The following is a 27,756-nucleotide window of genomic DNA, read 5'->3' as shown; positions in this document are numbered from 1 at the left end:
CCTACAGAGGTTTGAGCTAGACGATATATCTTTTAGATAATTAATTGTGATCAATGTTAACCAGATTTACAAGCAATTTTCGGTCTGATTATTATAACAGGTGTAAACAACATTAGAAGTTTCCATACTCTACAGCAAAAAAAAAAAAAACAAATTTAAAAAACACTGTTGGTCTCAACCATCAATATTCGTAAGCATTATTAGTGATCATGAAAGTTCAACTAAATCCAAAACATTGCCAGATTTGGTAACCCCGCAAGCTGATTTCAAAAACTATGGGCATTATTTGCATTTTCAAGAAATTTCCGACATTCAACCAGACAACTTACTACTAATTAATAGAATCATCCAACAGCCTAAATCCCCAAATTGGTTGATAAATAATCAAAAGTCATTTATACCTGTGTACCGCGCGCGGGGCTCAAATCTCTGTAGACTTCACAAAAAAGAGTAAACTATAACTACGTCAAAATATAAAAAATCCATCATCATCATCGAGGCGAACATTATAGTTTATTAGTGCCCCAATAATATTAAAACAAATACAATTTATTCCATACAAAATATCAGTTAATGATAACTTCGTCAAGATATAAAATTAGTCTAAGTCTAAAAAACTTATCAGAGTAGCTGTTCAAAAGGCAGCTTTGACGTGTGAAATACATAGTCTTTTGAACTGTGTTAGTGTTGTTGCACGTTTGATGTGTATAGGCATCGAATTGAAGACATTGATTCCTTTAAAAAACAAAGAATTTTGTGAAGCACTGGTTATAAAATACGGTGTTCTTATATCATCCGCGTTTCTAGTATTATATCTATGAACATCACTTCCTCTTTCAATTCGATCACATAAATATCGAGGCAACAATCCATTTACTACTTTAAAAATAAACACCATTGTCAAATACACAATTCTTTGCTTCACTGATAACCATTGTAGGGCATCTAATAAAAAAGAGGAGGAAGTGAACCGGTTACATCTTAAAATCAAACGCATTGTTTTATTCTGCAAACGTTGCAAGCTCGATATTTGAGTTTCATTTGCTAGAAACAAGATGGATGGGCAGAAGTCTAGATGAGGAGAGATGATTGATTTATGCAACTGTATTTTACTTGCAACATTTAAATCGTTTTTCAAGCGACAGAGAACTCCATACTCCATACATATGTTCGGTTCTCCAGATCCGTGCTCTTTAAAATTTGAACTTTGGATTCGATTCATCTTCACCTTAAGCACAGATTATCGAGCTCCTGTCATTTCGACTTATTGTTTTTCGAATTGTTGCCTTTTCCACATTCTGCCCGTCGAACTTTTGTTCTAAACCTTTTCAGCAGTGCGTATACAAAATGTATTATGAATATCGATAATCCACATGACTTTAACGTTTTCCATCTATATTCATTTACTGACAAATAACCTTCATTAAGCATTTGTTCGCTTATCACCCGAATCTTATTCCATTCCTCCTAAACAGATATCGATGAATGTGAGGACCCTTCGATTGCCGAGCTCTGTCCACATGGATGCGAAAATCTTCACGGGTCGTATCGATGTCGGCAACCGGAACCCATCTCCACCGAGGCATCCCCCACAGAGGACGAGCTCGAAGAAGACGGCGATGAAGACGAGGAGGCCGAGGAAGACACCGAACTGGGTAATGAACTTGATTCGCCCTCCGCAACATCCTCCACAACCACGACGGAAATATCTGAAATTAAGCCCGAAGCGGTCACCGAAGGCAAACTCCCGGAGGACGTTGACGGCACCGATGACGAAGATGATGATGGTAGCCAATTGAACAACGAATTGGAATCTTATTCACCGCAAATACCGGCAATCGATAGATCAAAGATTGATGACTACGACGACAACGACAAAGAGCAACCGGACGTTGATAGGCGGCAAAATGAAGTGGAAATTCATCACCATCCCCATCGGCATCACCACGGGGAGGAGGAAAGTGAAGGAGAGTTGCCAGGGAGTCATACGTCCACTTCAACGACTACCGAATCGTATCGCTCGCCGGATGAAGAGGAGGAGGAGGACCTAGATGGTGAAGATAATGATGACTATCTGGGACCGGAAACGGAGACACCTGCCACTTCGACGACTACCAGCACAACGACAATGGTGCCACGGCACTGCCGAGAAGGACTCCGACTCAACTCACATGGGGAATGCGAAGGTTAGTGTGAATTTGGAAGGTGACCGTTCAGGATAAATAATTAAATATTTGAACAAAAAATCTTGTCAACCTAGGCCGATTCTAAATGGGACCAATAACTGCAGGTGTGCAACACAAGCCATTTTTGGTCCGCGCTTTAGTTAATTGAATTTCTCACTCCAATACTAACTGGTACATTGTCACCTTCATTGAACGGTGCAACGGAACAAAGCGGAAGCAGCTTCTATGCAGACCGATTTCATTCGTTGTTTAGTTACCAGACCAGACGGCAGCGCTTATCGTAAAGGCGAGGTTGGTTGGTTGCAAAACTTCACGCTGTCACGGTGCTTTCTAGGCCGTTATTATTAGAAACAAAAAAAATCTTCATCAAATCTGTGCTCATCTGTTAATGAACATTACTTAACTATATGTCTAAAAACAATCAAAGATATAAGTATATAGTAGGTTTCGTTTTGACGTGCCGTAAAACGGGGTATATTGGACAGTGGGAATCACGAGTTGTATCAAAAGCATAAAGAAGCGAATACTGATGGGCACAGATTTAAGAGAACTTTTTCTGACAATATCGGTGTAGAGAGCACCGTGGTTGTTCCATCATTGTTCGTCGTCTCGTTTCTGCTGTTGCATGTAGATTCAATTTGCAGGTCTTCTCCTGTTGTTGGTCTCTCGTAGAAACCCTAGGTGAGTACGACGGCGATGGTACGATTGTTGGACCATGCAGCAATGTTGCCACATGGCGGCACAATCTCGCCAAAACCAACTGATGCCGTTGGAGCGCTTTTGGGAAGTTCGCACATATTCACGGGTGACATTTATCAGCCTGGAAACATGCACTGCACAAAAGGGTCGTAGTCACAGTGAAATCCGTTGCCGTGATCCGGGACGCAACCGCCAAGCATGTTAATTGTTGTTGTAATTTGTAACTGCCGATTCCTGAACCGGGAAAAGTCCCCGCCTTGGTCCACGATGCGTAGGCTTAACTAGATACAAGCGTTGTTGTTTTCTGCCGTTTTCAGTTTGGTGGTTGTGTGGGGAGTTGTTAAATCTGTACTTAAATCGTGCACATGTTCGGTGCAGTGTGGAACAGAAGTGCAAGTGGAAATGGTCCCAAGAACAGAGCGGATGTGTTTTGTATAATGTTGAACAGATTCGCATGCCCGAAAATTACTGCCAACATGGTGCTCCGGATAGAGGAGATTATGCCGATGGTGAACTTTGGGTTGGAAATCGGTTTTCATATTGTATGTAGGCTTAGAGTCTTATATAATGCTCATAATAATGCAGATGGCTCTTGTAATTGCTTTGTGTTTGAAATGATCATACAGATAATAACACATTTTAAAAGCTTTACTTAGCTTTGCACAGCTGTAGAGAAAAGTCGTGATGAAGGTTTGTGAGTTCGATTTACAATGCAGTTCAAGGTTCTGGGTATTTCTATATTTTTACTGGAGGGTAATGTCTTTACAACAACGAAAGAATGCAAAAAAAAAATACTGAGAAATGAGCGCAAGCTAAAACCTGTGGAAGTGAAACGCTAAGCTGAAAACCAGGATCTATCCCATTAAGAATGAAAATTCAGCATCAAGAACTTTGTTTTAATTAATTGGACCTTGCTTAGCCAAGTGGTTAGAGTCCGCGGCTACAAAGCAACGCCATGCTGAAGGTGTCTGGGATCTACTCCCGGTCGTTCCAGGATCTTTTCGTAATGGAAATTTCCTTGACTTCCCTGGGCATAGAGTATCATCGTACCTGCCACACGATATACCTACCGTGATACCTTGATGGCTACAGCGTAGCATCACGCCATTGCCGGGCGTATTGTAGAGCTCCATCTTCGTCGGTCTTGGGCGAAACTTCTCCAGTTGCCCCGAACGTTTAGGGTCGCCAGGTCCTCTTCCACTGCGTACAGCCAGCGTATTCGTGGTCTTCCCCGAAGCCGCCGACCTCTACCTGGTTCTCTGCTGAATATTATTTTCGCAATTCTTTCTTCCGACATTCGCACTAAGTGACCAGCCCACTGAAGTGTGCCGTATTTTACACGATTGATAATATTCGCATCTTTGTACACTTGATACAACTCGTGATTCATGCGTCTGCGCCACACACCATTTTCGAGTTTCCCACCGAGTATTGTCCGCAGCACTTTACGCTCGAAAACACCGAGAGCTTTCCGGTCTGACTCTTTCAACGTCCACGCTTCGTGCCCGTAGAGAGCTACCGGAAGAATCAATGTTTTATACAGGGCGAATTATGTTTCCATTTGCAAGCTGCGGGACCTAAGCTGGTTACGTAGTCCGTAAAAGGCCCTATTCGCAGCTGCAACACGTCTTTTCACTTCGCGGGAAACGTCGTTGTCACATGTCACAAGTGTTCCGAGGTAAACAAATTCTTCAACAACTTCAAACACATCCCCATCAAACACTACCTCAGTACTTACACCACCATGCCTGACTCTATCTCTACCTGCAACCATGTACTTCGTCTTGGTAGAATTGATGGTCAGGCCCTGAGAGAGACTCGTGAAGAGGAAAAATATCAACGTCATATGCAGCCCAGATTCCCCTCTCACGAAACGTCAAATGCAGCCCACCGTTTTTATGGCTGAAAATGTGAAAAGTATTGTGTTCAAAGTAAACTGTTATTAAAAACCTCAATCGGCGGAGCAGTCTTTTCCAAAGTTGCTGATAAATCTAAGCAGAAGATTAATTATTTCTAATGTCTGCTACGTTTGCTGGCATAAAATTTCACTCAAACGGCTATTTATGATTCGATGTGATGCAAACTCAATCATTTTTTGCTGCGAGCTTCATGTGAGGGTTTGAACGGCTTGCGCATAATTGGTATAATCACAAAGTGGAATAAGAAAAAATTCAGCAATCACAGAAAAAGAAGACCGTCTTCGCGAGTCTCGTCTCAGGTCAGGCCTATTCTCGCTGTCTCCCTCTTCAGAGGCACGAAGGCCTCTTCCACTGACCTGCGATCGATTCCAATCAGGTCTATATCGTCCGCAAAGCCAAGGAGCATGTGCGACCTTGTGATAATAGTGCCATTTCTTTGCACGCCAGATCTCCTAATAGCACCCTCATGTGCAATGTTGAACAGTAAATTCGAAAGTGCGTCTCCCTGCTTCAATCCGTCTAACGTCACAAACGAGGTTGACACCTCGTCTGCGATCCGAACACTTGATTTCGAACCATCCAGCGTAGCACGTATCAGCCTAATTAGTTTCGCCGGAAAACCATTTTCAGACATTATCTGCCGAAGCTCATTTCTTTTCACTGAGTCGTACGCCGCCTTGAAATCAATAAACAGATGGTGAGTCTGCAAGTTATATTCCCGGACTTTGTCTAGGATCATTCGCAAGCTAAACATCTGGTCCGTTGTCGAACGGCCCTCACGAAAACCAGCTTGGTATTCGCCGACGAAGGACTCCTCGAGCGGTCTCAGTCTGTTAAACAGGAAGCGTGACAGAATTTTGTACGCCGAATTCAGCAGGGTAATTCCTCTGTAATTGGCACACTCCAGTCTGTGCCCTTTCTTGTAGATAGGGCGGATGAGGCCATCCAACTAGCCGGTGGGCAATTCTTCGTCCTCCCATACCTTCAGAAGTACTCGGTGGATCGACTGGTAAAGCTGCTCGCTTCCGTGCTTGAGAAACTCGACCGGGATTTCGTCCTTCCCAGCAGCCTTACAGTTCTTCAGCTCGCTGATAGCCTTTTTAACCTCTCCTATGGTCGGTGGGTCCACAGCTTGATCGTCATCATCTATGTTCATCCTGTTCCTCGCTACATTTCCATTTTCACCGTTCAACAATTGCTGAAAGTACTCCTTCCACCTGGCAGCCACCGCCGTTTTATCGGTCAGCATTCCCTTCTCGGTCATTGCACATGGCGGGCACTGGTACGGTATTGTGCCGCGCACCATTGACCGTTGCATAAAATCTCCGCATACCATTCCGGTTCATGCTTTCTTGTGCGTCAGCTACCACACTTTCTTCGTGTTGCCTTTTCTTTCTGCGGTGGATTCGATTTTCTCCGGCTCTCGCTGCCCTGTACCGCTCTCTGTTCTGTCGTGTACCGGCCACAAGCATACGGCTTCTGGCGACATTCTTCATGTCTGTCACCCTCTGGCACTCTTCATCGAACCAGTCGTTCCGTCTTCGTCGTTGACCAGTGCCGATCACTTCCCGCGCCGTTGTTGTCACAGCACGATATACGAATGCGAAAATGGCAACTATGGCAAAGAAAGCTCTCAGTTAATAACTGTGGAAGTGCTCATAAGAACACTAAGCTGAGAAACAGGCTCTGTCCTTGTGGGGACGTTACGCCAAGGAGAAGAAGAAGAAACTTTGTTTTATTTTTTTAGGCTTCTTCTCTGTATTTGCATCATTTAGCAACAGGAACTGGCAAATTCCATGAGTATACCTTAAAACAGGGTGTTGATTAGACTGGCCCTTAAACAAAAAAGTTGTAAAACTCAACGGGGCACCCTCTAGATATGTGCCTTAGGGTAAGAAAAAAGCTCTTTCAAAATTTCAACTCATTTGGTGCTTGCCCAGCTGGCGCATTCAATTCGAATGTCACTGTTTCGTGCCGTATACTAATTAATCAATTGAGTTCAATTGAGCACAGAATGACAAATTCATTAGTTGATACCCTAATGAACATAGTTGCAGAAGGTTGTATCTGGATTTAAGCTATTTTTTATAAACCTTTCAGTTGTTGAAAGTTAGGCTTAGATCAGCACTCCCGTACAATCACATATATGCATGTGTATGTACCGCAGCTCGCCCAGCGTCATAGGTGGCTATAATGCGCTTAGTGTCTACCAACCAGCTAAGTTGAAGAGATACTAAGCAATAATGCAAATTTACTTCAGATAGTTAAAACACCAACTTTTTCTATTTTAATCATCATATAACCTTCTACAATATTGTTCGCTATGATATCAAGTAGTGTTTTTGACATTCTGGGTTCAGTTGAACGCAATCAACAATTTTGCTGACCCAAACAGGAGATGATGTGCTGTTTCCCATGTGTTTTAGCTGAAAATCCCATATTAACTTAAATTCAATTGCGCCAACTCATGGAACGACCAAATGAACTGAAATTTTCAGGAAGTCTTCCTCTAACCCCAGGGAATAATCCTGGGGGGTGCCCCGTGGAATTACACAACTTTATTTTTCTCTCATACTGAGCTGGGCCAGTCTAGTGTTGATATTGATGATGATCCTATCATAGGTTTCTGAGATAATCATGAAAATGTGTGATTATTTTTAGGAAAATGTGAAAGGAGGTGTTAGGAAATTTGAGCTTTGTAAATTAAATTAATTTTTACCAACAGCAAAAAACTTTATCTTCTTGGTTAATAACGATGAAGTTTTCCTTCAGTTCTATAGGTTCCAAAGGCATATGATATTACTTCAAAGTTATCAAGTTAGAGCTCTTGCAAACTTCAGGTCAGGCCAGCCCAACGTACGGCCCGCGGGCCACGTCCGGCCCGCCGCTTCATTTTGTGCGGCCCGCGAAGAGCTTGAAGACTTCTTTTATACCTGACCCTTTCACTGTTCTAGAAACTTGATGTTTGAACATTCCAAGGTTGATTATTAAAAAATAAGATTCTTCAATTTTATGCTATTTTAATTTGAAGATTCTTTAAATTGTTTGAATCTTTCTAAATTTGTTTGATATTTTTAATGATTGGAAATGTTTCATTCGCAAAAAAATAAAGACTAAAATTTCATTAGAATGTCGCTAATAATTTTCTTTTTCAACATTTATATCAAGTTCGACAACGACAATGAATTTAAAAGTTGAAGGCACATCTCGATTAATCATCAAGCAAGAATCATATTCCTGAGCACGAGGTTGGGCATATTAGAAGCTTATAGAATTAAATAAGATACATAAATTTCACGAACAACTTAGGCAGGATTCACACCGAATGTTGAATAAGATTATTGTACAATCTTATTAGGATTTAAAAGAATGCTAGACAGGCCTGCCACCGAATGCGGGATATTTTTCTGTGAAAGATTCTTACACAATCCTTAACAAACTTGTTGCAGAATCCTGAGTAGGACAGACTTCTCCATATTCTAGAACAGGATTTTTGAATAAGTTGACGAAATCCTGAGAACCATTTTTACAAAACGCCTAGCATGATTAACGCAAAACCCGGGACTTCAATCTTAGACAACTCCGTACAAGATTTTCAAATAATACTAGATAAAATTTAAACAAAATTTTACAAAATTTTCCTATAGAATTCTGGGAATAATTATTTTAAAAATTTTGGACAATACTCTCGCAGGATTCAGAATGGAATTTCCAAAAACTTGGGCTATATTGAGGAAAAATCATGAGCTTAATCCTCACAGAATCTCCGGCAAGATTATCACAGAAGCAAATGTCTGTTTTAAAGTTCTTCAAAAAGAACTTTTATAACTTTTATTTCGTTCAGTAAAAAAAATCTGGATTCAGAAAACTTTGGCCCGCCGCATAATATTGTTTCTGAGATTTGGCCCGCGATTCAAAAAGGTTGGGCAGGCCTGCTTAAGGTGATTATAAAACGAAGCCAAACTTTGAATTTTCAAGTGCACAAGACTGGAGAATCTGATAACAGTTTGCGTTGAAAACCAATCAAATTACTTGCTTGCTGGTGGTGACCAATGCGATAAATTTTCAACGCAGTTCTCAAGTCTTGCGCTCTTGAAAATTCAAGGTGTGGTTTCGTTCTATGATTACTTTAAACCGTTTGATTGTAACTGCTGAATCATATGAATTCTATTGAAATTAAGCTATCAGTGCTTCACACAATTGCCTTGAAACAAGATCATAACCAACATATTTGCGGTTTTCGTACATAAGGATATTTTTCGAAAGTTAAGCTCTAATTTTGAATAGCGGAAGTGACTAATTTGCCCTTTAAATAAAGCACCATACTAAACGACGGATTTGCATGCACGGTCGAAAATATTCCAAACGAAAAGTTTTCCTGCATGGAGCGGAAATCTAACGCACGCATTATAGTACAAAACCCGACAATACTAGTTACATGGCCACGTATCCTAAAAAGTTCTTTTTCTACTTACCAAAAATTTTACCAATGTGGTCGAACGAATTTTAAAAATAATATTAAGGCGAAGATGCATCGAAGCCAAACTTCAAATTTACAAGTGCACGGATCTGGAGAACCAAACATCCATTTAAGCTGAAAACTTAATCGATTGGTCACTAGCTGGTGGTGACGAATCGATAGAGTTTTCCGCTCAAACGGGTGCTTGGTTGTCCAGATTCGTGCTCTTCAAAATTTGAAGCTCCATTCACATTAACACGTTTTATTCTAGATTTTCTTGCCAATTTAATCAAATTTATAGAGTAGTCAGTGACTCACAAAATAGACCACTTAACTCAGTGGTTTTCAACCTTTTTGGAACTGTGACCCCTTTCAAAGTTTTACAAACTTCCCGTGGACCCCCAAAATTGATGATCTCTAAACAAAAGTTTATGAAAGTTGTTCAATCATTATTCATCGACAGATATCCTTGACAGACACACCCGATGGTTTTCTCTGAGAACCACCACATATAATGGAAAAAAATTTCCAAGATTGTTGGGAGTCCACTAAAAATCTTACCAGAAGTCTATCAAACATCTTTCCAAGAATCCGATAGAAAACATCCAAAGAATCTCACAAAATTCAACAATAGATCAGATAGTTGAGAAGATTTCAACAGATATTACCTCCAGAAATTTTTCCTAAATATGTCCAGTTCAGAGTACTTAAACTGAAATTTTATATGAGAAAAGTCATATTTTTTACAAGATTTGAAAGATTTCATCGAATTTACCAAAAGTTGCAAAAGAATAAGCATGAGCATGAGCATGATTGACCGCCCGCAGATGCTACTCCGTTATTTCAAGAACAGCTGTACCTACACAGGGAACCAACAGACACTACTCGGGATCAGTAGCATCCTCAATGTGTAAGTACTGGTGCTCTCATTATTATAACAAACAATAACGGCGCCGGCTGCGTCCGAATGCAGGTCAATTTAGGGTAGGCGGGAAATGCTGACGTGTTACTTGCTTTATGGAAGCCGAGGAGTCCTCTGCACTTCCACAAGTCAACACTGGGAGTTTGGATATGGGGGAGGGACTCGTTTTGGTAAACGATAAATATATAATTTGAAATGAATGCGCCTAACCGGATTCGCGATATTACTCGATAAACGCATTGAACGCCGAACAAGTGTTCGTCACTCGCCCCCATAGGAGCAAGCGACAAGATCAAATGATCAAACACTACTGACGCGTTCCGCGACCCGCGACACTGTTCCACCGTGCTACGCGAGCGGCGCGCAACACGATTGATCCTGCCCTCATCACCCGCTCCCGTAGAAGCAAGCATCAAGGTCAAAAGATCAAACAGAACTCCATACCTGCCACACGATATATGAGTGCAAAAATGGCAACTTTGGCAAAGAAAGCTTTCAGTTAATAACTGTGGAAGCGCTCATTGATCACTAAGCTGAGAAGCAGCTTCTGTCCCAGTGAGGACGTAAATACCAAGATGAAGAATACAGATTCAAAACTTGCCGCACAACTTTGTATTCCGCATCGAATAGCTCACCTGACACGGGTGCCCATCTAGTAAAGCATGCTCACAAGCACTCCGCCACACATACGAAATTATCCGCAATAGTTAGTTTGGAGTGTGCCCCGGCAGCTCAACAACGACTTCGTGAGATCCCATGGTAGATGCGTTCGTTTAGCACTCCCGCCCAATGCATACGTGATGATGTTTAGACAATTTTGCAGTCATCGTCTTCATCGCCGTCGTCTGACACACAATTCGTACGAAAATGCGCCGGGTTTCAATGAGCTAGAATTTCTAGCTGCGATGCAGGGATTGAACTCAATTGTCTCCGAAAAAGTTCGGTACTGGCCTCAGAATTTGATTTTCTTATTTTTGTCGAAAAACAAAACCTCAATGAAAAGGAAAAATACATGAAATCTCTCGAAAAATGTAATGAGGATCTTCAAAATGATAATTAAGAAGATCTTTTGGAATGAAGAAAATATATGAACTTTCAGATGAAATTCTTGAATTGCTGATGGAATCATTGAGGGTGGTTAGGAAATATTTCAACGAAAAACGCTGGAATTTTTTTTAATAATCTCTGGAGTAATTTTTTAAGAACTCTACAAAGAGATGCCTGCGGAGAAATCCCTTAGAAAAGTACATCTTCTACACTCTTACCTCTCTGGAACAGTGAATAAATTGTCACCCAACACGCAGCAACAAAGACATTGTCACCTCCTATTCTTGTTGCAACAATTTTATTCCGCAACATGAGTTTGTCATCACCTGAACAGAATATAACAAAGATCGATCACCACGTGCGTGGCGATTTTCTGGGCTTCGCATTGCAATTTTCGAGAACTTTCTCAGTGTTGGTAAACAATGACACATTATCAAACAGCATCCATAAAACAAATTTGGTTTTGTGTTTAAAATTACTGATTAATCACGAGTTGAAAAGGTTGCAACAATATTGCGCTCTGTGATTGTCATGACAATTCTGCTTTTAATTGTGTCCTTATCCGCAACAGTTGTGACAAACGGTTGTGCGCGAGCTTACTTTGTTGTTTGTTTTTCGTCTATTTTGATGATAATTTGATTCACTGCTGTGGAATGATTCTTGATTTATTTTGTGGATACATTCTTGAAGAAATAACTGAATGCCTAGAAAATAATTTAGAGTGAGTTTTGAAGGAATTGAAAACAAATGAGGAAGTTCTATTTTTTTTTGGCATTACTTGGAATGTCTTCAGTGCAATACCATAAATCTTTGAATAAATCCTGCAGGGATCTTCTGTAAAGGAATCCTGGAAAAAATCTAAATTGCGTTCCAAAATACATTTCTTGAAAGACTGCAGAGGATTTGAAGGATTTCTTCAGAGAAAGTCCTGAGATATTTTTATAAATCAAGCTTAGTGGTTTTGTAACCTAGATAAGTACGCCTCTATAAATTATTGATGGACTTGTTTCAGGAATTTTCGTTGAATTCACTTTTATAGTTTAATTGTTCAGGAATCCGGAAAGGTTCTAGCTTGCATTCCTCAGAAAACCTCTAGGCGATTTTTTAAAAGAAATTTCTGGAAGATTGACACCAAAAATTCTAGAAGAATTAGTGGGTTTAAAGAAAATCCAGTTTCATATAAATGCCTTGAAAAAATACCTGAAATTTTGTTAAGACGAATACCAGTTTTGTTTACTGCGTTGGATTGAAAGGAAATTTCTGATGTCATTTCTTTAAGGTTCAACAACAACAAATAAAAAAAAAGTCCGTTTCTTAATTTTGTCAATTACAATAAATGGACGTTTTTGTTCTTCGAAATATTTTGACCTATCGAAAAAAATTGCTTTGGAATTTTTTACATGTGCTCCATTTTACTAGCGCTTTACAAGTTTTCACATGTTTAGAGGCGTCTTTATTGACGGATAAAAATTCAAATAAATCTTTCATTTTAGCAAAATTGCAAGAAATATAAACTGTATTTTTCAAATCTACAGAAGAATTAGGATGAGTCTGGAAGAAAAAACTGATAAGAAAATAAAAAAAAAAATCGAAAAATCGGAAAAGTAGGAGAAATTTTTTGTGATTCTTGAAACTATTCTCGGAAAACATTTTGAATAAATTCTTGGACTAACTCCAGAAAGAGTTTTAAAATATACTCTAGGGATAGTCAATCCATTAAGTAAGAAATTTTTCAGGAAGTTTCAGCCCCCATCTTTTGAGGTATTTTGAATGAAAATTTTAAATATAGTTAATTGTATGGTGCGTAAGAAATCTTAAAAATAAAATAATAGTCTATCATCCCGAGGAGGAACAAATAACTCCCCAATAACTTATGCATACCATTTTTTGGTATCATACCAAAATTAGGTATTGTACAGTTGTCAATACCTCAATTTGGTATTATGATGGTATTGAGAAAAATCTTAAAAACAATTAAAAATACATCATTGAGGTATTAAAAAGCTATTGAGGTCTGCTGGAGGTAACTACAATTGAAAAATTTCATTTTTATATGAAAATCCATCAAGTATTATTGAGGTATTACAATACCTGATCTAGTTATCAGTTTAATGTTCGTAGAATATGGTTGAGGTATTATTTGAGGTATTTTACCTCTTATACAGGGCTCATTCATACCTCATTCAGGTTGTAAGTATTGGAAATTATCTGGTATGGAATACCTCAATTTGGTATTCAGTTGTTATTTTCTTCTGCTCGGGATTGCATTGCACCTGCTATCTGTAATGCAATGATAAGTTATCATGAGGATTTCTTTAAATTTGAACGAAAATCTCGTTTTCATTTTGATGCTTCCTGATGCCGGAATGATGGTTTCTTGAGCCTTAAGGTGAAGATGAATCGAAGCCAAATCTCAAATTTTCAAGAGCACGGATCTGGAGAACCGAACACCCATTTGAGCTGAAAACTTAATCAATTAGTCACCACCAGCGAGTGACCAATCCATTAAGTTTTCAGCTTAAAAGGATGTTTGGTTCTCCAGATCCGTACTCTTGAAAATTTGAACTTTGGCTTCGATTCATCTTCACCTTAAGTGCTTGCAGTTACTGGTTAGTTAATGATAGAATGTAAGGTTTCCGAGCAATGCCGGATACCTAGTTAATATCAAATTGATTACAACTTTCATTATCGCTATTATATCTAAGATATTCTGTTATTAATAAAGCCGAATGATAACACAATTTGTTATCATTGTATCCGTGACAGACATGTTTGATAATATGTTATCACACATATTTTCCATAGATCGAGTGTTTATATACAAAATAGAATTTTCTTCACACAATTTTTTGAAATTTTTTGAGCATAAGTTTAATCCCGAATACTTGTCTTTAAAAAAATGTTAGCGATATATAACCATTTCATTTAAAAAAATATTATAAGCTTTTAGTTATCAACTTAAACTCAGTGATAACATAATTAACTGTTATTTTGTTATTCGCCGATCAAATGTGAGTTCTCAATTTTGATATGTTGGCTGTTGATTCAACCAATATGACATCAATCTCGGATATCAGATGATGATAATCAGGTAACAGGATTTTTTTTATCATTTTTTATCAATTACGCTGCTCTCACTATTATGGGTCACCTAGTCACGATTATTAGTCACTCTGTGCCACATGTCATTTAAATAGAAATGACCAATAATATTGGATGACCCATAATACTATGACTACTGATGTACTGCTGAGGTTTAGGAAAGATTTCTGAGTAGCTATCAAAAATACCGGTACTGGTATCAACAGTATTACGGTGCCAAAAATGAGTTACTATTTTCGGTACCGGTACTTAAAACATGATTATTTATGACCAGGGATTGAATCCTGAGAAAATTGAGAGAATCGCTCACGTATCGCTCTCTGTAACTATCATAACATGCTGCACATTATGAGAGACTGTTAATCGTATACTGCTACAACTTTGATCAGATTGGGGGGATAGTAGTGTATGATAAAAACCCTCTAAACATGCTCCAAGTCTGGGGGACACTATTGCTATTGGCAGTTCGTGGATTGTTTATCGTGCCAGTAAAGAAAAACATCTATCTCCAACGGTAAACAAGCGAGTAAAATGGGTTTTATCATCGCTCTCTCTTTGGGGCTCTCGCTCACTGCTTCCATTTATCAGACTTGTTACACCTTGCGATACAATGACGATCGTGGACCGCAACAGATGGGATGTTTTTCTTTGCTTGCTTTGATCGTGCTTCATACTCAAATGAGAGCGAATTCTTCAAACTTTCGAACTTTCTCAGTGTTGGTAAACAATGACACATTATCAAACAGCATCCATAAAACAAATTTGGTTTTGTGTTTAAAATTACTGATTAATCACGAGTTGAAAAGGTTGCAACAATATTGCGCTCTGTGATTGTCATGACAATTCTGCTTTTAATTGTGTCCTTATCCGCAACAGTTGTGACAAACGGTTGTGCGCGAGCTTACTTTGTTGTTTGTTTTTCGTCTATTTTGATGATAATTTGATTCACTGCTGTGGAATGATTCTTGATTTATTTTGTGGATACATTCTTGAAGAAATAACTGAATGCCTAGAAAATAATTTAGAGTGAGTTTTGAAGGAATTGAAAACAAATGAGGAAGTTCTATTTTTTTTTGGCATTACTTGGAATGTCTTCAGTGCAATACCATAAATCTTTGAATAAATCCTGCAGGGATCTTCTGTAAAGGAATCCTGGAAAAAATCTAAATTGCGTTCCAAAATACATTTCTTGAAAGACTGCAGAGGATTTGAAGGATTTCTTCAGAGAAAGTCCTGAGATATTTTTATAAATCAAGCTTAGTGGTTTTGTAACCTAGATAAGTACGCCTCTATAAATTATTGATGGACTTCTTTCAGGAATTTTCGTTGAATTCACTTTTATAGTTTAATTGTTCAGGAATCCGGAAAGGTTCTAGCTTGCATTCCTCAGAAAACCTCTAGGCGATTTTTTAAAAGAAATTTCTGGAAGATTGACACCAAAAATTCTAGAAGAATTAGTGGGTTTAAAGAAAATCCAGTTTCATATAAATGCCTTGAAAAAATACCTGAAATTTTGTTAAGACGAATACCAGTTTTGTTTACTGCGTTGGATTGAAAGGAAATTTCTGATGTCATTTCTTTAAGGTTCAACAACAACAAATAAAAAAAAAGTCCGTTTCTTAATTTTGTCAATTACAATAAATGGACGTTTTTGTTCTTCGAAATATTTTGACCTATCGAAAAAAATTGCTTTGGAATTTTTTACATGTGCTCCATTTTACTAGCGCTTTACAAGTTTTCACATGTTTAGAGGCGTCTTTATTGACGGATAAAAATTCAAATAAATCTTTCATTTTAGCAAAATTGCAAGAAATATAAACTGTATTTTTCAAATCTACAGAAGAATTAGGATGAGTCTGGAAGAAAAAACTGATAAGAAAATAAAAAAAAAAATCGAAAAATCGGAAAAGTAGGAGAAATTTTTTGTGATTCTTGAAACTATTCTCGGAAAACATTTTGAATAAATTCTTGGACTAACTCCAGAAAGAGTTTTAAAATATACTCTAGGGATAGTCAATCCATTAAGTAAGAAATTTTTCAGGAAGTTTCAGCCCCCATCTTTTGAGGTATTTTGAATGAAAATTTTAAATATAGTTAATTGTATGGTGCGTAAGAAATCTTAAAAATAAAATAATAGTCTATCATCCCGAGGAGGAACAAATAACTCCCCAATAACTTATGCATACCATTTTTTGGTATCATACCAAAATTAGGTATTGTACAGTTGTCAATACCTCAATTTGGTATTATGATGGTATTGAGAAAAATCTTAAAAACAATTAAAAATACATCATTGAGGTATTAAAAAGCTATTGAGGTCTGCTGGAGGTAACTACAATTGAAAAATTTCATTTTTATATGAAAATCCATCAAGTATTATTGAGGTATTACAATACCTGATCTAGTTATCAGTTTAATGTTCGTAGAATATGGTTGAGGTATTATTTGAGGTATTTTACCTCTTATACAGGGCTCATTCATACCTCATTCAGGTTGTAAGTATTGGAAATTATCTGGTATGGAATACCTCAATTTGGTATTCAGTTGTTATTTTCTTCTGCTCGGGATTGCATTGCACCTGCTATCTGTAATGCAATGATAAGTTATCATGAGGATTTCTTTAAATTTGAACGAAAATCTCGTTTTCATTTTGATGCTTCCTGATGCCGGAATGATGGTTTCTTGAGCCTTAAGGTGAAGATGAATCGAAGCCAAATCTCAAATTTTCAAGAGCACGGATCTGGAGAACCGAACACCCATTTGAGCTGAAAACTTAATCAATTAGTCACCACCAGCGAGTGACCAATCCATTAAGTTTTCAGCTTAAAAGGATGTTTGGTTCTCCAGATCCGTACTCTTGAAAATTTGAACTTTGGCTTCGATTCATCTTCACCTTAAGTGCTTGCAGTTTCTGGTTAGTTAATGATAGAATGTAAGGTTTCCGAGCAATGCCGGATACCTAGTTAATATCAAATTGATTACAACTTTCATTATCGCTATTATATCTAAGATATTCTGTTATTAATAAAGCCGAATGATAACACAATTTGTTATCATTGTATCCGTGACAGACATGTTTGATAATATGTTATCACACATATTTTCCATAGATCGAGTGTTTATATACAAAATAGAATTTTCTTCACACAATTTTTTGAAATTTTTTGAGCATAAGTTTAATCCCGAATACTTGTCTTTAAAAAAATGTTAGCGATATATAACCATTTCATTTAAAAAAATATTATAAGCTTTTAGTTATCAACTTAAACTCAGTGATAACATAATTAACTGTTATTTTGTTATTCGCCGATCAAATGTGAGTTCTCAATTTTGATATGTTGGCTGTTGATTCAACCAATATGACATCAATCTCGGATATCAGATGATGATAATCAGGTAACAGGATTTTTTTTATCATTTTTTATCAATTACGCTGCTCTCACTATTATGGGTCACCTAGTCACGATTATTAGTCACTCTGTGCCACATGTCATTTAAATAGAAATGACCAATAATATTGGATGACCCATAATACTATGACTACTGATGTACTGCTGAGGTTTAGGAAAGATTTCTGAGTAGCTATCAAAAATACCGGTACTGGTATCAACAGTATTACGGTGCCAAAAATGAGTTACTATTTTCGGTACCGGTACTTAAAACATGATTATTTATGACCAGGGATTGAATCCTGAGAAAATTGAGAGAATCGCTCACGTATCGCTCTCTGTAACTATCATAACATGCTGCACATTATGAGAGACTGTTAATCGTATACTGCTACAACTTTGATCAGATTGGGGGGATAGTAGTGTATGATAAAAACCCTCTAAACATGCTCCAAGTCTGGGGGACACTATTGCTATTGGCAGTTCGTGGATTGTTTATCGTGCCAGTAAAGAAAAACATCTATCTCCAACGGTAAACAAGCGAGTAAAATGGGTTTTATCATCGCTCTCTCTTTGGGGCTCTCGCTCACTGCTTCCATTTATCAGACTTGTTACACCTTGCGATACAATGACGATCGTGGACCGCAACAGATGGGATGTTTTTCTTTGCTTGCTTTGATCGTGCTTCATACTCAAATGAGAGCGAATTCTTCAAAGCCTGTTTATGACAGATGATAAATGCTAGAAACAATATCAATTTCTTTTTATAAAAATTAGCGTTGCTGCCAACACTGCCTCGTCGTATTGTCTTTGTATTAGAATGACTGTTCTAACGGAGGTAAACGATCTCTCACTAGGACAGTTGAGACTCGTAAAATCTAGAGCGTGAACGTGCTATAAGAAGCTTAGTTAAATTATTGAATTTCCCTTAACTATCTAAAATCTTTGCGAGTGGTTAAAATATGTAACACGATCATTACATCTAAATTTTATCAACAATTGTATCACAGTCAGTGATGTTAAATGTCAACATTTTGGAAAACTTAAAATGCTTCTAGTACTTTTCCGTACGAAATATCTTATCAGCAAGTTTTGCCAACTGATAGTATAGACTTATGCAAATGTCTGGAAGTTCCTCAGTCAACCAATATTTTAATTTTTCATGTCGATATGAACTTCTGGTCAAAATTTCAGTTAATTTGGAGAAAACTTAGACATGCTTCAAATCAATTATGTGTTTTGGACTGTTTTCAAGCTTTGAAAATTCATAACTACTGAACGGAACATTAAAGCTCATCGGAAATACCTCTACATAGTAGTTTATTCAATTCTACGAATTTTTGACCAACACGTTCTTATGATAGGAGCAAGTTCAAACATAGTTTGATTGAGGTTTGTGCTTCAAGTTTCTTGAAAATCACTATTTTTGGGGAATTTTCTCTCTAAAAAACATACTTGTATGATAATTTCGCATTTTGTATATCCAGAACATGATAATTATGCATTTCTGAAACTCAACCCCGTTCAAAGATATCTTTCATCTTACGAAAATAAGTTGTAAAAATAGTTAATTAGGGATCACATTCGTAAAACCGCTGTGGGTGAGCCTTAAAAACACATTTTCAACTTGAAACATAGTGGAATCTCTATCAAATGAGCTGAAAATTTGATAAGACATTGTTCTTAGCATAAGAATTCAGAATACTGCTTGACTGGAAGATTTCCAGATATTTTTTCAAATATGAACAGGTGTAATGTATACTGTACGATCATCGAGGCAATGGGCTATTTCATAAGATATTTCAACCTCAACAACAAAATTTGTGAGTCGAATTTCACTATAGTGAACTGAATTTACTAATAAAATAAACTATTTCGGGTTACAGCTGATTCGCACCCACATCAAGGAGTTTGCGAGCTGCTCAATACAATTCGGTTGAAAGCCCCCCTCTTTGTTCCCGCAGCAATTAGTTTGATCTTTATTTCAGAGCTATATTTCGCATTTTTTTATATTGTTGCAATTTATTATCCAGAAGTTGTTCGCATACATATTCAAAATAAGGAACGTGTTTGATTTGTACAACCAATTATTAACGAAAAATTTACTACCTTCAACATTTTCATATCACATCCGTACAACCAGCCCCGCTTCCGTTCGCCATAACGAGTTGTCACCGCTATGAATGGCGTTACAGTTCGGACAATTCCGTCCTGAATATTGCCCCCAGGCGGTGGGCTCACACACGACTGACCAGAAACTTTTTCGCGTTTCACAAATCCTGTCTGCCAAATTAGTCCCATTCGCGAATGAATGATTGATCCCTGCGGCATGTGTGTACCACAGTGGTGGCCTTTTTTTCTCACATCAAACAAACGTGTGGCAGTCGTAGGTTTTTTTCAGTCAGTCGATGATCAAATTTACATTCGTACCTTTACTATGTACGGGGGGCGGTTTCGGGGCACGGAAAAAGTAACTAATCTAAATTGGAAATATGAGCGTGATTCGAGCCGAGCGTTGCGTTGATTGATCTTCTTTGGTTTTTGCTTTCAGATATCGACGAGTGCGTAGAGACGGAACATGGGTGCGACTACTGCCGGAATGCCTACGGTGGATACGAGTGCACCTGTCCGGCAGGTTACGAGCTTGCTGACGATGACAGGTCCTGTCAAGATATAAACGAGTGTGAAGCCTACGGTCAGCAAGAGGAGGATGACTATGAAGATGAGGCGGGTCATGGGGTTGGTATTTGCTCCCACGAATGTGTGAATGCGGTCGGCTCGTTTGAGTGTAGATGCCCGGATAACTTTCATCTGAATCATGATCGGAGGACGTGCGTGAGAGATTTCTGTGCTGATTTGTATGAAAATCCGAACAAAACGAGATGCTCACACGAGTGTAAGGATGGGACGGAGGGGTTCGTATGTAGCTGTCCGGAGTTTTACATATTGGATGAGTACGATCAGAAGACGTGCAGGAATGTGTACAGCTGTGGTGAAGAGTACAAGAAGCGATGCAATCCTGGAGTATGTCGGATGATCGCAGGCGGAGATTATCGGTGTGAGTGTCCTTTGGGATATCAACAGCACGACCATAGCTGTCACGATATCGACGAGTGTGAGTTGGGTAGGCACCTGTGTTCGCATAACTGTCATAATACAGCTGGAGATTACCAATGCAGTTGCCCAAAAGGTTTGAAGTTATCTACGGATAGTAAAACTTGCGATGACATTGATGAATGTGACGAACAAGATAATGAAGATCTTTGTGGAGATCTGAATTGTCTGAATACTTATGGAAGCTATCGATGTGTTTGTCCGGAGGGAAAGGAGCTGGACGAATACGGTATCTGTAGACAGATGGATTTATGTACGACCAACAACGGAGGGTGCTCCCATATATGTACGTTCTTCAACAGAGAGACCTTCTGTGACTGTCCGGATGATATGGAACTGGCAGAGGACGGCAAAACTTGCACGACCATCAACGACTGTAATCTTAACAATGGTGGTTGTTCACATATCTGTAATCCGGATAGTGAAACGCTTTGTAGTTGCCCAAAAGGATTCAAACTTGACTCTGATCAACGGACATGCCATGACATCAACGAATGTCACGAGGATAATGGAGGTTGTGAGCAGAACTGTCTTAATTTTGAAGGAGGCCATAAGTGCAGTTGTTATGAAGGTTTTGAACCATCACCAGATGATAACCGTTCGTGCGTAGATATTGACGAATGCTCCATGAGTCAAGGTGGATGTGATCACGCCTGTCACAATTCAGAAGGTTCATTCCACTGTAGTTGTCATAGTGGCTATCGTTTATCTGAGAACGGCCATTCTTGCCTGGACATCAATGAGTGCGAAAAATCTAATGGACATTGCTCTCACATCTGCATTAATCTTCTGGGAAGTCACCAGTGCTCCTGTCCAAAAGGTCTTTACCTAATGGAGGATGGCAAAACATGTGACTTTGTCGACGAATGTGAGCTGAATAACGGCGGATGTTCTCATGGCTGCCACTACGAACACGGTGTAGTGTCCTGTACGTGTCCAAAAGGATTCGAATTGGAGCGGAACAACTTCAAAACTTGCATCGACGTCAACGAGTGCGAGCACAGAAACGGTGGATGCTCGGATACTTGCACGAACCTTCCCGGTAGTTACCACTGCTCATGTCCGGTAGGTTTTGAGCTTGGGCGTAACCGCCACACTTGCGAAGATATCGACGAATGCATCGAAAACAACGGAAACTGTTCGAACATCTGCATCAATCTACTGGGAGATTACAAATGTGCTTGTGAAGCTGGATTTGAATTGGAAGATGATCAGCAAACTTGTCGTGACGTAGACGAGTGCTCCACAAAGATCCACGATTGCTCACATATTTGTGTGAACGTGCCCGGGACGTTCGAATGTGAGTGTCCTTCAGGGTTTATCCTTGGACGGGATAAGTTCACCTGTGAAGATATCAATGAGTGTGAGACGTTGCCGAATAAAGCTGATTGCGAACACCACTGCATCAACTTGCCCGGCTCGCATCGCTGCGGCTGTGAAGACGGTCACCGCTTAGAGCTAGATAATCGAACCTGCTCGGACATTGACGAGTGCTCCGATGAACTGAAGAGATGTTCTCACGATTGTTTCAACACGAAAGGAAGCTTTGAGTGTTCGTGTCCGTCCGGATTGAGGTTGGACGTTGATAAAGTGACTTGCCTAGATATTGACGAATGCAAGATCAACAACTTCAATGGAGGTTGTTCACATATTTGTGAAAATCAGCACGGAAGTTTCAAATGTTTATGTCCAGAAGGGATGAATTTGGGTGATGATCAGGCAACATGTGAAGACCATGATGAGTGCTCGATCTTGAATGGCGGCTGCAGCCAACGATGCGTCAATTTCCTTGGAGGTTACCGATGTGAATGTGAGTCAGGATTTGCTTTGATGAACGACAACAAAACTTGTGAGGTAAGCAATCCCTGCGCGCTGAGGAACGGCGGTTGTCAGCATTTCTGCAATCTACATAACGGTGTTCCATCGTGCTCGTGTCGGGAAGGATTTATGGTAAGCAAGTCCAATTCAGCAAGCTGCGTGGACATCGACGAATGTCAAACGCCAAACGACAATAACTGTCAACAGAAGTGCGTCAATACGGAAGGATCTTACACATGTGAATGCTTTGCCGGATTCGAGAAGAACGATCTGGGTCAATGTATCGATGTGAACGAATGCCTTGAGAACAACGGTGGTTGCGGAAACAAAGCAAAGTGCATTAATCTAGCTGGAAGCCACAGGTGTGTTTGTCCCACAGGTCATAAGATGGGCAAGGATCGAAAAACGTGCTTCGAAATCAAGGATCGCTGTAAGCCGTTGACTCCTCCCAAGAACGGTGATGTACGATGCTCCCGGTCACGACATAAGACTGAGATCTATTACCGTACAAAGTGCTCCATAACGTGCAACAAAGGCTTCAAATTGCTGGGACCTGGCACGAAACACTGCAACGGAACCGGGCAATGGGATGCAGAGGAATCGCTATGCGTTCGTAAGTATAAGGCTTTGTCATTTAAACTTAGGTAGTAAGTTCTGATATGTTATCGCAAATTCCAGCTCAATCATGTCCACGGCTACACCGCCCAGAACATGGCACGATTCTTCCAGTAGCCTGTATGTCTGGCAAGATCTTCGCAGGAGAACGTTGTGTTCTACATTGCAAAGCTGGCTTCAAACCAATTGGGAAACGAACCACCGTGTGTGATACAGAGCAGAAGTGGACTCCTACGCCAAATCTCCGCTGTGTTCCGGTTACTACTCCGACACCGGCCCCCATAAAACCGCACATCCAGTGTCCTCCGGATGTCCATGAAGTGCTCCCGGTCGGGCATTACACTATGAAGATTCGCTTGGAGCAACCCAAGAGCAACGTAGATTGGCATCAATTCGTCGATGCTCACCCGGCCTGGGGTAAACACTTGGAAGCGGAGTTACCTGCTGGGGAGACAGCTGTGACATTCCGAGCCCGAAGTCCAAACTCACCGATGAATGATGTCTGTCGGGTTTTAATCACAATTAGAGGTAAAGTTAGAATATATAACGTAAGCGACATTCAGATGTTTGAACATTTATTTTGCAGAACGTCGACCTCCACAAGTCGTCAACTGTCCGGAGTCGTTCAACGTTCAACTGGAGAACCACGAGACTTCCCGTTCGGTGTACTGGGTCGAACCCAACTTTGAGACTGACTCCGAAATCAAGCAACTGTACAAATCGCACACTCCTGGTCAGGTGTTGATAGCTGGAGTGCACTACGTTAACTACGTAGCCACGGATTCCGATGGGTTGAGCGCCAAATGTAGCTTTGGTATAACCGTAAAGGGTAAGAATGGTGTTCTACGTTCTGAACAGGAATGAATCTCTTACATTTGTTGTTCTCAGCTTCCCTCGAACCTTACGGACATCGACGGCCAGTTCATGGACGTCCACTGGAGACCAACCGGCTAGAAAACCATGAATCGTATCTGATATGTCCGGGCAAGTCACCCATTCTGGTAGACCCCAACAGCCCCGTAAGTAGACTGCACGTTATTTTTCACACCATTTGGCATCCGCATCATCGCCGGCCTGTGCACGATCATAACCTTCGCGGAAAACCGATTGCTTCTACCACTACTACTCCAACTCCTACTACTACTACCACTACCAGCCAAAGCCGAGTGCCATTGCATAGATCTAATTCTTCATCGAGTACCGCTCGTCCGAATGCAGCGAATTCCACCGCCAAAACTCCATCCAAAAGCTCTAGCAACAGCAAGACTTCATCAATGTCTGCGACCAATCACCTTCACCGCCGTACATCCGCAGAAGCCAACAATGATCATCATCGCAATACTCACAATCATAAAAATCATAGAAAACAGATCGTCGTTCCTCCGGTACTTCACCGTCCACCGTTCGTAGTTGGTCGAGGACGTTATCCAAGCCTTGGTTCCACTTCAACAATGATCCACATTTGGGACTGCTCCGATGAGGACCAAGAGGAGGAGGATGACTACGACATAGACGAGCTTGATCGAATAAATGAGACGGATGATGGTGAAGATGCGAACGAAGAGGATGACGATGAGAGCAATCATATTACTTGGTCTGATCATGTAGAGTTCTTAATCGACGTGTATCATTGGCTTGCGCATCGACGTCGCTATCATCGGCCGCGGCCATACAACTGAATCATCGCCGAATTTACCATTTAGCCATTTAGAGATGAGGCTTAGCTTAAAACTGTATCATATTTCATAGGCATATTGTTGAAGTCTATAGGAGAGAATCGTCTTAATTACAAGTTCCTATCAAGCTTGATCAAAGCTATTTTGGGCAGTGTTGTTTCTTGCCATAACAGTATTTATTGAAATAAACAACATTTCTTCACTGAAACTTATGTTCACGAGTCTGTTGTATTATTGGTCTCACGAGTAACGACACTATTTATCATCAAAGCTTTTTTTTTTGGTTCCTAATTACATTACTCAAGGTAAAACAGCAAAGGGAAATTCTTAATTCTCCTGAACAAGCTTGCAGATGAAAACACCCGTCATATTTTCACAACCTCGAGAAATCGCGCATAATTAATCCTTACCAGAAGTTCAAATCTACGCCAGCGCCACGCGGTGGTCGAATTTTGAACTAATACTGAACAACTTGGCCCAAGACAGCATCCTGAGAAAATTATAATCTCGTGCAAGTAAGTGTTTAAAATCATAAAATTTGTTACTTTTCTTAAATTTATTATCAATTTGTTTTGAAAGACGAATCATCTTTTACCACTCGTTTATCTCAAACCACTTTCCCCTCTGAAAAATAATACAGATAGATAGTGTAACATAAGCCAAATCGATGAAATCAAACAACGAGTCGAGATCTGTGATTGAGTGAGCATGTGATGTGTGTGTAGCAAACACACAACGAAAATTGAGGCATACATTATGTGTAGCATCCCATTAATGAGACATCGCTTTCATCGATCTAGGAAAGCATGTAACAGAACATAGCCATCACCATACGTATCGTATCAACATGCTCTCTGGTGGGCTTCCACAAGCAATCGAATCGGAAAGCGATTGATAGAGAAGCACATAGAGCGATGATAGGCGCCTATCGTTTTGTGATGCTGTGATGTGACAGAAAGATATGTGATCGATTTTAGCTAGATGTTGATACATTTCTTCAGAAAGAATGCTTCTTTCAGTTTGGGTGTCTCTTCCATGGGTAGATGAAGATATTTGGACAGAGAGTGCGTGATTTATATTTTTTGAGTGAAGTGAAAATAAATACAATTTTATGGGTCTTACAAGTATTTTATTTGTTAGTCCTTGGTTTCAATTAAAAAAATTTCATGTCGTCTGCAATTATCGTTTTTAATTAAATCTGTAAAATAAATGAGAGTAATAAAATCAGTAAAACAAAATCAATTAACTCATTGCGCATTTGTGAACATGAAAAAAAATCCAAGTGAAATTATGCAAGAAAAAAATTTACGTGCTCAGATGAGATTCAAACCCACGACTCTTGTATTTTAGACGAGTGCTTTATCAATTAAGTTATCGAGCCAATTGGTGACTAATTAATTTAGAAGATTGCTAGGATTTTGGACCGTCTTGTGGATCGAAATTTTAGTTGGTAAACCGCACGTCTAGCATATAATGGTCGTGGGTTCGGAATCTAACAGAGCAGGAGAATTTTTTGTTTCATTCCTTACTTATAATGTGTCCATCACTACACACGCACAGTGAGTTAACTAATTTAATTACCATGCGGATTGGTTTATCGAACAACTTTAGTGCCTATAATTGCAACATTCGACAAAAGTGGACATTGAGTAAATGGAATACCAAGTATGCATTTAATGGCAGTATGATAAGAAATTAAAATTTCTAAAAATTATCAAGAGCTCAAAAGTGTTTATTTGAGGCTGAAATTTTGCACAGCTTATATTGCATATTGGGTGATTAGACAGAAAATATTTCTGATAGAAATTTCATTGCCACTACATTACCTACCTTGATACCTTGATGGCTACAGCGTAGCGTCACGCCATTGCCGGGAGTATTGTAGAGCTCCATCTTCGTCGGTCTTGGGCGTAACTTCTCCAGTTGCCCCGAACGTTTAGGGTCGCCAGGTACTCTTCCACTGCGTACAGCCAGCGTATTCGTGCCTTCCCCGAAGCCGCTGACCTCTACCTGGTTCCCTGCTGAATATTATTTTCGCAATTCTTTCTTCCGAAATTCGCACTAAGTGACCAGCCCACTGAAGTCTGCCGTATTTTACACGCTTGATAATATTCGCATCTTTGTACACTTGATATAACTCGTGATTCATGCGTCTGCACCACACACCATGTTCGAGTTTCCCACCGAGTATTGTCCACAGCACTTTAAGCTCGAAAACACCGAGAGCTTTCCGGTCTGGCTCATTCAACGTCCACGCTTCGTGCCCGTAGAGAGCCACCGGAAGAATCAATGTTTTATACAGGGCGAATTTTGTTTCCGTTTGCAAGCTGCGGGACCTAAGCTGGTTACGTATTCCGTAAAAGGCCCTATTCGCAACCGCAACACGTCTTTTCACTTCGTGGGAAACGTCGTTGTCACATGTCACAAGTATTTCAAGGTAAACAAATTCTTCAACAACTTCAAACCCATCCCCATCAAACACTATCTCAGCACCTACACCACCAAGCCTGAGTCTATCTCTACCTGCAACCATGAACTTCGTTTTGGTAGAATTAATGGTCAGGCCTATCCTCGCTGTCTCCCTCTTCAGAGGCACGAATGCCTCTTCCACTGACCTGCGATCAATTCCAATTAGGTCTATATCGTCCGCAAAGCCAAGGAGCATGTGCGACCTTGTGATAATAGTGCCATTTCTGTGCACGCCAGATCTCCTAATAGCACCCTCGAGTGCAATGTTGAACAGTAAATTCGAAAGTGCGTCTCCCTGCTTCAATCCGCCTAACGTCACGAACGAGGTTGACACCTCGTCT

General features: G+C 39.7%; 2 protein-coding genes across 2 annotated transcripts in view; both read left to right on the top strand.

The window, feature by feature from the left end:
* The window catches only part of LOC5579245, a 253,072-nt gene extending 251,021 nt beyond the window's left edge, over positions 1 to 2,051 (top strand). Inside the window, exons 8-9 of the mRNA XM_021843826.1 lie at positions 1,476 to 1,787; positions 1,846 to 2,051. Coding sequence (XP_021699518.1) covers positions 1,476 to 1,787; positions 1,846 to 2,051 — 518 coding nt within the window. The remainder of the gene's footprint in view (positions 1 to 1,475; positions 1,788 to 1,845) is intronic.
* The window catches only part of LOC5579873 (fibrillin-1), a 70,074-nt gene continuing 43,775 nt past the window's right edge, over positions 1,458 to 27,756 (top strand). The window contains exons 1-5 of the mRNA XM_021839843.1: positions 1,458 to 2,186; positions 20,275 to 23,268; positions 23,334 to 23,798; positions 23,857 to 24,099; positions 24,159 to 24,289. Coding sequence (XP_021695535.1) covers positions 2,129 to 2,186; positions 20,275 to 23,268; positions 23,334 to 23,798; positions 23,857 to 24,099; positions 24,159 to 24,289 — 3,891 coding nt within the window. The 5' untranslated portion in view covers positions 1,458 to 2,128. The remainder of the gene's footprint in view (positions 2,187 to 20,274; positions 23,269 to 23,333; positions 23,799 to 23,856; positions 24,100 to 24,158; positions 24,290 to 27,756) is intronic.

This window comes from Aedes aegypti, chromosome 2, assembly GCF_002204515.2.
Source record: "Aedes aegypti strain LVP_AGWG chromosome 2, AaegL5.0 Primary Assembly, whole genome shotgun sequence".
Lineage (NCBI taxonomy): Eukaryota > Metazoa > Arthropoda > Insecta > Diptera > Culicidae > Aedes > Aedes aegypti.
Note: the sequence above shows the minus strand (reverse complement) of the source record. Positions and strands in the feature narration are given on the sequence as shown.